Consider the following 12,675-nt stretch of genomic DNA (forward strand, 5'->3'; position numbering starts at 1 on the left):
ATAAAGAACAAAACTAATTATATTAGTGTATATGTAAAATCCTCATCTAGTTGATAATTAAAATAGTTAATTAGATATCAATAATTTTTTTAACTTTAGTATCTAATTTAATTAGTTAATGCAGTAATTAATTATTTTTTATTTTTAAATTTTGTTTTTATTTTTATTTGATGATTGTATTGTAAGGTTAAAATGTGAGTTATGAGAGGAATTTTATCTGGAACCATTAGGCTTAAACTATTACATTCCTAAATATAAAGAGTTGCTCACCAGCCATTAATTATAGTTTTGGCCTAAGGATTTCAACAATAAATTATTTACCATTTTAATCTATTTTTGATCACCCTCTTCCTCTACACGAACAAGAACAAATTAGGTCGATGATAAAAATATGTGAGTCAAATATAAATAAAGTCATCATAAGATTTCAATATTTTATGGGACTATAATTATAAAGAAATCCCAACATCGATAGAACTTACATTGTTAAAACAAAATACATAGATAGCAATCTTATGAAGACAAAACTCTTCAAGTGTTATGGGTTGTCTGGATCAAGTTGTAATTAATTTTATAGCCTCTTGACCCGGTTGTGTATAATTGTCAAGTGACATAAGTGTCCAATGCCAACTTCTCTTCATTTTAAAAAACATTATAAGCCCTGTCTAATTGCAAATATATATATAAAATTTATTCAGAACTTATTTTATATTCACACCTACAAAAAATTACATTATGTTCATGATCTCTCTCTATATCCATATCTATATGTAGAAATATTTAAACAAGTACAATTAACAGACGACCTAGCCGTACGCATAAAACAAAAGTAATGACGTGCAATTCGAAATCCTTATTAATTAAGATGAAAAGCAACATTCTAATTAATAATTAGCACTTTAAAAAATATCCTATCTTAAAATTATAGTCCTCTTGGTAAAGGCAATTTAATTTTGTATTTAAAGATCGTGATTAAAATCTAATACGTCTCTTAAATGATGTGTTTATATAGAATACGTGTATCGGACTTCAACGCACTTGTAGAACACATATTTATGTACATAAAATTTTATTATTAATTTATATAATTCATTTTTGTATTTGTGTTTGTATCCGTATCGTATCAGTGTCTGTATCTATGTTATATAACTTGAAATTGAAATCATCATATTAAACGAGACATTCATATTTATTTAAAATTGAAGGGGTCATATTAAAACAAAACTTCATATTTATTTAAAGTAGGAAATTTCGAACTTGTTTACTTATTCTAACTTGTAACAGGATATCTCCGTCTAAGGGGGGGCCGAGTAGGGGAGAGAGAGGGGGAATTTATGAAGTTCTGGAAGTGTAAGGTTGTACCTTCTGCACATGTTACGGCGTGGAGGGTGTTGAAAAATAAGTTGGCTACTAATGCTAACTTGGAAAAACGTGGGATCACGGTGGTAAGTTCTGTGTGTAGTCTTTGCGGGGTGGAGGAGGAATCTAACACTTATCTATTCTTTGAGTGTAGTTTTGCGTGGCGAATGAGGAACCTTTGTTGGGCGTGCAAAGTGTGTTTCATAATATTCCACTGCTTAATTTATCTCAGTTTAGGTTGAGTAACGTGTCTGTTTCGGTAAATGAGGTTTGGGGAGTGATTTGGATCGCGATCGTCAGTCAACGAAATCTGGAAACATAGAAATAAAGTAATATTTAGAGGGGGTGCAATAGACGTATTGAAAGTATTCGCGTTGGTGCAACTAAAGGCATGGGCTTGGGTTACTTTCAAGTCGCGGGATGCAATCTTTTCCTTCTCTGATTGGTGTGTTGATCCTTTGGTCTGTATGGAGATGATGTTTTGATGTCTTGTTTGGGTATAAGAGTGAGGGTTGTAGGCGATTCTTTTCGGATTTATTCAAGTATTTAGGAGTTGACGGAGTGTGTATTGTGGACAAGGTTAAAGGTCGTGTGTTTTGTATAAGGGTTGGGTCACCCTAAGTGACTCATTTATTAATAAAAAAAAATTCTAACTTAGTAATTTTCATATCTACACAACATAGGACATGATGTTCAAATCTTGCAACATATTATGTGTAAAAAATACCATATTTGTTTATAAAAAGTAACTGAATAACAGTTCTGAAAAGAAAACATAACAATCACCCAACAAAGGCCCTAAGAAATAGATATTGAAACAGGTACATTTGATCTTCTCAACTTCCTGCAAAAAAAATCATAAAAAGCTCTACATTCACTCATGAAACAGGAGGGTGACAATAACACTGTCAACAAGTTGATCATGCAAAAACCCTCCTGCAAAATGAACCTCAGAGCAATGGCAGACATTGCGGGCCTTGAAAACAGAATTATTATCGAAGAACATAAACTTGATAATAGTTTATATGAACTGCTATATATTTTGGTTGCACTCCTCGTGAACCTTTCGGGAATGATGGAATATGCATAAAGTGGTCATGATTTAGATATGAAACTTGTTCATACTAATATGAAAAAGCTGAGCGTAAACTTCTCACGAGATCCTTCACTGTCATGCAAAATTCCATATCCATCTGCAATTTTCAGAAACGGTTTCCTTACTGAAAGAAAATTATATCTTAATGGAACAAATTAATGAAAAAGAAAATGATGGTTACCAATTGCGCATTTAACATTTTGTATATTACGAAGTATATTTTTAAGTCTAATTCAATCTCATAAAACTGGTTTAAATAGTTAGATTCGTACTTATATATTATGAAATGCTCTAATTTTTAGTTTGATGAGATTTTCAACGTGTTATTGGTACATTGAAACTTAGTTTAGCCAATGGAATAAGTGCAGAATTTACCTGAGCAATAATGGTTATATCAAGAATGAAACTTCCAAATGACAACGCACTGCTATTGGTAACTTTCAAATGGAGTTTCTCAATTTCGCTGATCGTTTTCTCTATGATTCCTTTATTCTTCTCACAGTGTATTCTTATGAGAACATTTCTTTCACAAATTCTTGCTTCAATTTCAGGTAGTACCTCGTCCAATGTACCACCAGTTTCTGAACTGGAAGAGTCTTCAGCATCACTCGATAGCTGATATTTCTTCACAGTTACCACAGATTCCACAGTTCTCTTTCTGTTCTGTTCCTCCTCAAGAGTACTCACTTTCTCTTGCAATTGTTTCATGTACTTGATTGATTCTCCAAGAACAGAAGCTTTGTCCATCTGTTAATAGGGAATTGAAAGAAAAAAAAAAAGCAAAAAGAGACTTTAAGAAGTGGATGATAAAATTCAAATAGTAGCAACTTCCACAGCACAAAAACTATTACTATTTACTATTTATAATGCTAGATATTTAATTCAAAGCTTTCTTTTCTCTCTTACATTACTTTAGAATATTTCATCATATATGTGAATGCAAACTTCACTTCATAAATCGATTTTATGAGGTTGAGTTAGACTTAAAGTCCATTTTCTAATACATTCAAAAGATTTCACATACATATCCTAATCGAATTGATGAAATACCACAATATGTTCAATAATCAACACAGTATCTTTATGAAATACATAAGCATTAAACTCAAAATCACAATGACAAAATTAAAAGGCATTAACAACATTATTGGGCACCTTCTTTAGACCAGGAACGAGAGCAGATAGAGCAATGAACCGTTGGTTGAGCTTCTCTCTCCGCTTCCTTTCAGCTATTATGTGGTCCTGAGGTTGAGAAAGTTTGGGACGTGTTTCAATCTTTTTGGCCTCTTGGCTGGCCTTGAAGTGGTAGTTTTGATTCCCCAAGGTTCCTTGAGAGATCAACATCTCTGCAAGATTACTGTTATCAATTTCAGGACACACCATCTCCACCTTAGGTTTCCCTAGTCCCAATTCATTTGAGTAATTCGAATTAACAAATGAAAGAAGATTTGAGCATGAAGCATATTGTGTGTCTGGTGTCTGTTGTTGACTTTTGTTGCTATTCCAGCTGTTGTTTCTGAGCTGTTTTGTTGGTCTTTCATTTCCATTTGGTGATGTTTCCATGGTTGTTTTGAGGTTGAAGTTTGAGTTACCAGAGAATGAGAGCTTTTGCAAACTCTCACCAAAAGCAGCACCTGTTAAGCTAGCTGTATCAGTTGGGTTTAACTGCCACTGATGAAGAAAGTTAGGATCCTCCATTATCCCCTGAAAAATCATTATACTCATTAGACAGAAAGAACAAAGTGTATCCATAGTGTAAACTTATTTACCTTAATTCCAATTAAGAATCACTATATGCATGAGATATGCATCTTACCAGTTGAGGTAACCCTCTGATTGATGAAATCTCCATTTGAAAACTCCTCATTCAATGAAAAACGGCTGAAGAAAATATCCTGGAACAGAAGTCAGAAGAAGTTTATGAGTTTAGTACTTCAATTTCATGTAGCTAATAGTAATGGTTGCTTAATGGCCATTCATGGAAGAAAGAAAGCCACATACTCAGACTACAACATCCCATGTACATGCATAAAAATCAATTATGTCTCAATTGAAGTGAGTATAATTCTTCAGAACTTGCTTTCATGTTCATATATACATATATAAACTACAAAGATCTTAAAAATAATGCTGTAAGATGCAGAAGAAGCTTAATAATGAATAGATTGAATCATGTTGGTCAGTGCAGAGCAGCAATTGTTGTTTTGTTTACTCTACCTTCACTGTATTCCAACATATAACACAGTTGCATTGTGATGGTCACAGGTTGTTGATGTGAATGGGGTTATACACAACCATGGAAGCCTATTGTCAACCAAGGATAATAGACAACACTCATCCTATTTTATATTTTAGAGCCCCCTTCATGCTGACAAATAAATACCTCCACCGTTTGTTATTTTGTGGACTTTGGCAGTGTTCTTCACCAACTAGACATTGAAATTTTGATGATAGCTTTGCAAATCCAAGGATGGTTCCTCAGCATGTGGTCCCTCACAACGTCTCAAACCTCAAATTTTCATAACTCACTTTCACCCCTTTGTTCATTTTTCCCAAGTATTAAGAAAAGAAGTGTAATTTATTAACTCTAACTCAACCTCTTAAAACCAATTTATGAGGTGAGCTCTATACCCATTTATATACTATGAAATGATTCAATCTCTAGTCGATGTGGATGTGGGATCTCCAACACACTCCCCTCACGTCTAGAGTAACAACTGCAGTTGATAACATTTATGGATGATCCGATAACAGTCCAATAACAAATAGTCTGATAAGCCCAACAAACTTTTACTATAATTCAGATACCATATTATAAATGAAATATGAAATGGTTTAATCTTTAATTGACGTGCGATCTAACACCAAGTTCTTGTGTTAGATGCTAAATACCTGTGTTAGGTACCTCTTCATCAATTAATCATTCTCTGGGTCAAATATCATTTGAAATTAACAAAATTGTGCAAGCACGAGTGGGATATGTGGTAAGTCGATGCTTGCAATCAATTACCAGTTGGTAAGTTGTCATTTTCCAAATATGAATGAAAAAGTTTGGTTAATTATGAACAACATTTCTAAGTTTTCATTTTTTTGTTGAAACACAACAAAATTTGCATTGACTAAAGAAAATTGTAGCCAATTGGCAAAGGGCATGTGTGGAAGAGAAAAAGTGATGGGTAAGTGATAGTGTGGGCCTGAGAACCGGCATAATAAAGAGTCCACACAATAATTAAAAGATATTAAAAATTGTAGAGATGATAGTTTTGTCGTATGCTAAGGAGTGTGAATACAAGTTAAGCAATAATTAGAGAAAAAAAAATAGTATTAGTGTTATGATGAAAGGGTATAAAATAATAGTGGTGGTGAGAGTTTTCTTTTTCAAATAATTCTCCAACTTAGTTGACGCCAATCCTACAAACTCGGAGGTTGAGTCCAGTTTTGGACATGTTGGCTTAAAAATAAGGATAATGATATATATAAACCATATTTTTTATACAATTTTAATATTATTATTTTAATATTTTTTCAAATAATTTAATTTTTTATTATATATATTTATTTTTAAATTTATTACATTTTATAAATTTTAAGATTGTGAAAATATTATTTTCCTAGAAAGAAATGGGCATGCCACGGTAGTGTTCTAGAAATGTTGCATTATAAACGTGGATTTGTTACTCTCACTTTCTCATGTGGCGGTTCCCACCTCTTCAAAACCAAAAGTAAATTGAAAATGATAGCTTCTTAATTTCAAAGTAATAATTAAAAAGACTAAACCATGCAAATTTATTTCATATTTAGACTAATCTAATTAACATTCTGGATTTAACCACGAATTGAGTTCAAATTCAATATTAAAAGTTGTACCGTAGGAACCTCCGAACGTAATTAGTTCTAACTCGATACCTGAAAAAAAAACACATGTTTAATCATTAAACTTAACTTAACATACTTAATTAACCAACATGTAAAACTAATATTAAGATTCAATAAAATTATGTTAAACTTATTAGATCAAGTTAAGTAAAACTTTTGTATAAATAGTTACTTCAGTACAAGAAGTATTAAGATATTTTATTTACAATAAAATAGGAAGAATAGATTTAGTATAAAATTTGAATTTCGTTAGTTTTATTTCAAGTTCTGTAATTTGAATATTTAAAGAAGTGATAATTATGATAAAATTAGAGAAGTTGAATTGAGAAATGAGGAAAATTGACAGCATAACTAATGGCATGGAATAAAATCCTGGTTCCAGCGCATGCAAAACGACAAAACATATATATGGCTTCCGAGTTTGCACCGTATCTTAACCACCGTTTTCCCTATTCGTTAATCAAACCCTAACTTTTACAAATTAATAATGGGAAATGTTTTCGCATACTACTTCAATATGCTAATCCACTTGCATGCATTATACTCATTATTTTATCAAATATTCGGGCTCTGTTTAGGCCTATTTTCTTCATCTGATGTCTTGCCTTTTTGGGCTTGCCTTGTTTTATAGGCTCATACCACTTTTTTTCTTTCTCTTTTTTAGTTTTAGGCTTCTTCTTCCTGCACCCCTACGTTTTTCTTCCTGCACCCCCATAATTTTAGAAATCCCAAAACTGACCTTCACCTTTTATTTGAAAAAACTAGAGTCTTTTAGGTTACCGGATATTGGGATTTGGGAGTGTGCTACGGATTCATCAATCTGAGAGTGTGCTACGGATTCATCAATTCATAAGTGATTCGTGTTCTTTTTTCAAATACAGGGGTGTTTCGAAAGCAACTTGTTGATTTCTGGATTGCTGAATCCAGAAGTCTAATTTTTGTTACGGATTGATGGATCCAAAAGATTACCGGATTCACCTATCCAGAAGATTTATGGATTTTCCAATCCAGAATGCAAAAAAATAAATGCGGATTTCCTATTCCATAAAATTACCGAATTGCATTGTCTGGAAGAAGAAAGAGTAGTGTGGGTCTTATGTGTATTTTGGAATTTTTTAAAAATAATAGGGATATTTTTATCTTTACATTATATTGTGGGGATGCAAGAAGAAAAACGTAGGGTGAAGGAAGAAACTGCCTTAGTTTTTTTGGTAAATTCTCCCTTTAGGTGCGTACCTTCTTCATGCACCTCGTGAAGGTTTTGACATTTTTAAAAAAATTTAAATAAATATAAATAAAATATAATTTCATTTTTAAAAAATAAATTCAATTGTACACTTCACCTTATACTTTTCTCGGTAATCGCATCTCTTTCATTCTTCTCTAACCAAAGTTTTTGAAAAAGTAGTTTCATCGTTATATATGTGAGAGAGTTAGTGAAAAGATTCGTTGTATCCAACATTTTTCACTGTGAAAATAAATTTTTGTTGAGTTTTGTACTCCATTTTTGTATCTAGTTTTTTTTTTTTTAGTTTTATAACTTATGGAAGAATGACTATTTTTTTTAAAAATAAAATATTATTATCGGTCAAACTAATAATAAAAGTAAACATATTTTTTAAATTCTAAATATTTTTCTTTTTGAATTGATTTAATTTTTTCATTATTAAAAGAGAAATAATTTAATTATTGTTAATTTATATTTTTATGAGACAAATTAGCTCAAACATTTGTATGCTCTTATTTAATTTTATTTAACATTTAAAAATAAATAACATCAAACTGATTTTTTAAAATTAAAAAAAAAATTAAACGTAATATTTTTCAGTGAGAGATAACTACGTTAATAAAAATATATTAATATACCATTGTTTATTATTATTGTTATTTTGTATATGTACGACATCTAGACTTAATTTGTTATCAACAATGTCTACATATCTTATTAGCTAGCACGAAGAATTCATATTTTTCACATTGGTGTAATCTTATCTGAAATTAGTAAAATCATTATAAATGATAAAATTATCTTTTAAATACAGGACAGAACAAATTTCTTAAGTATTAAATTGATTTCCATAATCAGAATTAAACTTTAAGATCATGTATTAAATTGAATTAAAGCAAAGTAGTACAAATCAATCCATAGTAATCAATGGTAACAAAGAAACCCCTTTTGTTTCTTTGTATGCATAACAACTAAAGGATATTAACTTATTAAGGTTTATAAGATAATAACACTATTGGAGTAAAATTAAAAAGCAAAAAGGTTTCATAAAATAAAGTGACTTAAAAAATATAGAAGCTAAATTAGATGTATTGTATAATTTCTTCTTCTTCGTGTTTAAGCAGAAAAACTTTAGATTTAGGAAAAAAAAATTAACAAAATAAAGCATAAGTAATTAGATTTGAGACGAGAAAACTCAGTGTAATTTTTTTTGAGTAATTACATTTTATAGTTATTAATTTGTAAAGAACTAATATAAAACTTAGCATAAAAACTATAAAACAATTCATAATTTTTATTAAAAATATAAAATGCGTTAAATAAAGATGAATACACCTGTTTCAAAATTAAATGAATATTGATAGATGTTTCCTCTTACAAAGTATGCTTTAATGTATTATGCTCGATTTATAATTCTCATAAATTCCTATATACATTTTTATGGGAATGAGATAATGTGTCTAGTAATTGTTATTAAAGTTATATTAATTCCAATATATTAAATATTGATAAATATTTAAAGTGACTTTATAATTTATTAGTTATGGAAAATAAACCTCAAACAACCTTTGGAGAAGTAAATTAAGACTTTTTTTTCTTCAATTTACAAGAATTAAAATATATTAATTTAAAAATTTGAAAAATAAAATATTATATATGATAAGTAAAATGAAAAATAAGAATGGTTCTCAACACATCACGTCATTATCATTATTATTAAAAAGCTAAAATTTAATTTGATTCACATGTTAAACAATAGTCCTCGTAACATTAATCTAGCAGTGAAATTGGACATAATATTATGATTACTTTTTTATTTTATTTTAAAGACACATTTTTTTTAATTAAAAGCATGAGTATCTATACATTAAAGTCTGGGATTAATTTTGCTTAATAATCATTTGTTAAGAGTAGAAATTATTGAGTTTGATTTGTGTCACTGATTAGAGGATCATTCATATTAAAAAGAAAAAGTCATATTCTAACTTTCATATGCGTATGGTAGTGTTCCTCACGCGCGGTTGAAGCCAATGGTGGTGTTGAGCAAATTGTAAATGGACACCCAATAACCAAATTTGAACCAGAAAAAAAAAATTTAATAATAAAAACCCAACACACTCAACACTACAGAGACACTGCCACAAAGGGCAAGAGGCCTATCAGCAGCGAAAGTTTGTACCTTTAGAGTGTGTGAAGAAGGAAGAGCATCATCCATGGCGGCTACTAGAGCAATATCCATTGCGAGCAACTCCACCTGCACTCTACTTAGCAAGAAACCCTTTGTGGGTGGCACTGCTCTTTCCCTCGGCAACCTCAAATTTTGTCGGACTAGGAGGTCTTACACCTGCAGGGCCATCTACAATCCCCAGATTGTCGTCAAGGAAGAAGGCCAACCCGAAACCCTCGACTATAGAGTTTTCTTTGTTGACAAATCTGGCAAGAAGGTACCTTTTTTATTGGGTCAGTTTGGTTTTTATATTTTGTTATCGAATGGGAATTGAAATTTTTGTTTTTTCTTTGTGGGCTTTGCATTCGACCAGAATAATCAGATGTTGGGTGTTAAAAGTTTCTTGCTGTTTGTATCGTTGTTGTGGAATGACGATGTTGTGTGGTCTGTATCTGATTAGTGGAAACGTGAAATTGAAATGCAATGTTTTCAGTTTCTCTGCGTTTGTCTGTTATTTGTGTGATGGAAGTGTTAGAGGTAAATTGGGTACTGTCTGGTTTAATATTTGTGTTTTCTTTTATGGATCAATAGCTTGCTAAGTTATTAAGGATAGTGTTTGTTTGGGCTGATGTTAAATAATTTTTGAATATTTCTTAGACTTCACTAGCTAATTGAGATACTCTGTTTCATGCATGTGTATGTGTTTCCTTATTGTTATACATTTCCTCTGCTTTTATGAAAGGAATGTAGAGCATGTGCCAAATTACAATGTTTTCTGGGGAGTCATCATGATTTATACTTGCTTAATTATGTTGGAGGGTAAATACCGTGTAGATATGTAACAAGAATGATTATATAATGAGATGCTGCGCTTTTTTCAACTAGGAAATGGAAATAACGTTCAATGAATGAGTTTTCTGCTATGTGGAGTACCTGTAAGTCTATGATGTTACTTGTACCTAAAATGTAATTTGTAAAATATCTAGGTTTCTCCTTGGCATGATATTCCATTGCGATCGGGTGATGATATCTTCAACTTCATTGTTGAGATTCCTAAAGAATCCAGTGCAAAGATGGAGGTTGCCACCGATGAGGCTTTCACTCCCATAAAACAGGATACAAAAAAGGGAAAGCTCCGATATTATCCGTGAGATACAATTTCTAAGCTCATACTGTTACTTTCTTATTCTAAATTACATTATTTGTCTTTGGCAGTTCACTTTTAACGTAAATCTATTCTTTACATTATTTTATTGATTTGCTGACGATATAAAAGTGGTGTGGTATATTGCTGGCCTTTGATAATTACCCTTCCTTCTAAAATGCCATCTTCATGTTATTTTTTACCTTAACAGTTGAAGCATTTTTCATCTCTCATTCATCACTTCTTTGGCTTTTCTGTGTTTGGTTGATCTAGCTAGTTTGATTTGGTCACATACTTAGCCTATTCTGAAACACATCTTATACGTGTTCTCCAGCTATAATATACATTGGAACTATGGCTTACTTCCACAAACATGGGAAGATCCATCTTTTGCAAACGCTGAAGTCGATGGAGCATTTGGAGATAACGATCCAGGTATTCCATTAATAATGATTTTGTCATGGTGTTATATTATGAATACAACAGATATGTCTTAAATCATTGTAACTCTGCAGTTGATGTTGTTGAGATTGGTGAAAGACAGAGGAAAATAGGCGAGGTTCTCAAGGTCAAACCCTTGGGTGCATTGGCCATGATTGATGAAGGAGAACTTGACTGGAAAATAGTTGCAATCTCATTAGATGATCCAAAGGCGTCATTGGTGAATGATGTCAATGACGTTGAGAAGCATTTTCCTGTAATATCTCTATCACCTAACTAGCTGATAACTTATTTCATAAGTCTGTTCTTTATTTATTAGTTTATGATTATATTGAGCAGCTAGGCGATTTTTTACTGTTTGATCCAAACTGCAGTCAGCTTATTTACTATTACTGCATATTGACTAAGAATACTGCCGAGTCAAACATAAATAGTACTGGTTGTACTTGTACAGTAGATATTAGGGATTTTCAGCTTAAGTACTTATTATATAAGATGAATCCAAATAGTTTCCTGAAAGTTCTTCTGAAAAAGCTGGTTTCATTAAGATGCTCAATTGGTGTCATAGTGAGCAACTTTTGTTTGTTATATAATATTTGGTTGTTTTCAGGGAACTCTAACTGCAATCAGAGACTGGTTCAGAGACTACAAGATACCTGATGGAAAGCCTGCTAATAAATTTGGGCTCGGCAACCAGGCAGCTAATAAGGTATTTTTACTGTATGAATCTCTTGAATAAAGTATTACAGGGAATTCCTTACTCTGTACTTCATGAAAGAGTTTAGCACTTTACCTGTTCTTTGAAATGGTCTGTTAGTTGTTGTTATGTTTATTGATACAGTTTTCTGAAAGAAGTTGGTTGCCTTGAACTGTATAAGAGGGTGTTTTACGAAATAAGTGATATAATGTATTCCTCTGTGTATGAGTACCAAAATAGATTCTTGAACTTAACATAAAGTAACAGTAAAAATGCTAAAAGCAAAGGAGTTAATCTTCTGCAGTGTATTATCATTATTGGTGTTAATGTGAATGTGTGCTGGTCATGGTCTCAATTTGTCTCAACTGATTCTTAACACTCTAAACCTATATTTGGTGAACAGGAATATGCGCTTAAGGTTATCACAGAGACCAACGAGTCCTGGAACAAACTTATTAAGAGATCAATTCCTGCAGGAGAGTTGTCTCTTGCGTAGAGATGCATTTGGGGAGGGTTGTTGTTCATGCCATTGCTTGCATTTTGTACCATTCTATTTATGAAGTACCAATTTCTTCTGTTGAGCTTATCGGTTATATATCTTGGACTATGTTCATTTGGTCAGGTGTTAGTTCAATAAATCCAGCTTGGTTGTGTATTCTACATTTTA

At 31.6% G+C, this 12,675-nt stretch overlaps 2 protein-coding genes across 3 annotated transcripts; one reads left to right on the forward strand and one right to left on the reverse strand.

The window, feature by feature from the left end:
* Window positions 1-2,046: 2,046 nt before the first annotated feature.
* On the reverse strand, window positions 2,047-5,009 carry LOC137832718 (transcription factor bHLH25). 2 transcript variants are annotated; one of them, XM_068641027.2, is made up of 5 exons: window positions 4,673-5,009; window positions 4,272-4,350; window positions 3,611-4,159; window positions 2,831-3,202; window positions 2,047-2,552 (listed from the first exon to the last, which is right to left on the reverse strand). In XM_068641027.2, exons 2-5 carry the CDS (start codon window positions 4,320-4,322, stop codon window positions 2,484-2,486), a joined length of 1,041 nt encoding a protein of 346 aa, XP_068497128.2. In that variant the 5' UTR covers window positions 4,323-4,350; window positions 4,673-5,009; the 3' UTR covers window positions 2,047-2,483. The 2 variants fall into 2 exon arrangements, with proteins under 2 accessions (XP_068497128.2, XP_068497129.2); XM_068641028.2 differs by lacking the exon at window positions 4,673-5,009 and adding an exon at window positions 4,457-4,665.
* A 4,600-nt stretch (window positions 5,010-9,609) lies between these two features.
* On the forward strand, window positions 9,610-12,668 carry PPA6 (pyrophosphorylase 6). Its single transcript, XM_068641030.2, has 6 exons — window positions 9,610-10,003; window positions 10,713-10,873; window positions 11,205-11,305; window positions 11,386-11,567; window positions 11,922-12,020; window positions 12,412-12,668. The coding sequence occupies exons 1-6, from the start codon at window positions 9,773-9,775 to the stop codon at window positions 12,502-12,504; spliced, it is 867 nt and encodes a 288-aa protein (XP_068497131.2). The 5' UTR covers window positions 9,610-9,772; the 3' UTR covers window positions 12,505-12,668.
* The last annotated feature ends 7 nt before the right edge of the window (window positions 12,669-12,675 follow it).

Source organism: Phaseolus vulgaris, chromosome 6, assembly GCF_051622355.1.
Source record: "Phaseolus vulgaris cultivar YP4 chromosome 6, ASM5162235v1, whole genome shotgun sequence".
Lineage (NCBI taxonomy): Eukaryota > Viridiplantae > Streptophyta > Magnoliopsida > Fabales > Fabaceae > Phaseolus > Phaseolus vulgaris.

Coding starts and splice junctions, on each gene's coding strand:
- LOC137832718 (XM_068641027.2), bottom strand. CDS start 4,322: ATGAGGAGTTTTCAAATGGAGATTTCATCAATCAGAGGGTTACCTCAA. Junction 4,160..4,271: donor TCAGAGGGTTACCTCAACTG/GTAAGATGCATA, acceptor ATGATTTTTCAG/GGGATAATGGAGGATCCTAA. Junction 3,203..3,610: donor TCGTTCCTGGTCTAAAGAAG/GTGCCCAATAAT, acceptor CCCTATTAACAG/ATGGACAAAGCTTCTGTTCT.
- PPA6 (XM_068641030.2), top strand. CDS start 9,773: ATGGCGGCTACTAGAGCAATATCCATTGCGAGCAACTCCACCTGCACT. Junction 10,874..11,204: donor GGAAAGCTCCGATATTATCC/GTGAGATACAAT, acceptor CGTGTTCTCCAG/CTATAATATACATTGGAACT. Junction 11,306..11,385: donor ATTTGGAGATAACGATCCAG/GTATTCCATTAA, acceptor GTAACTCTGCAG/TTGATGTTGTTGAGATTGGT.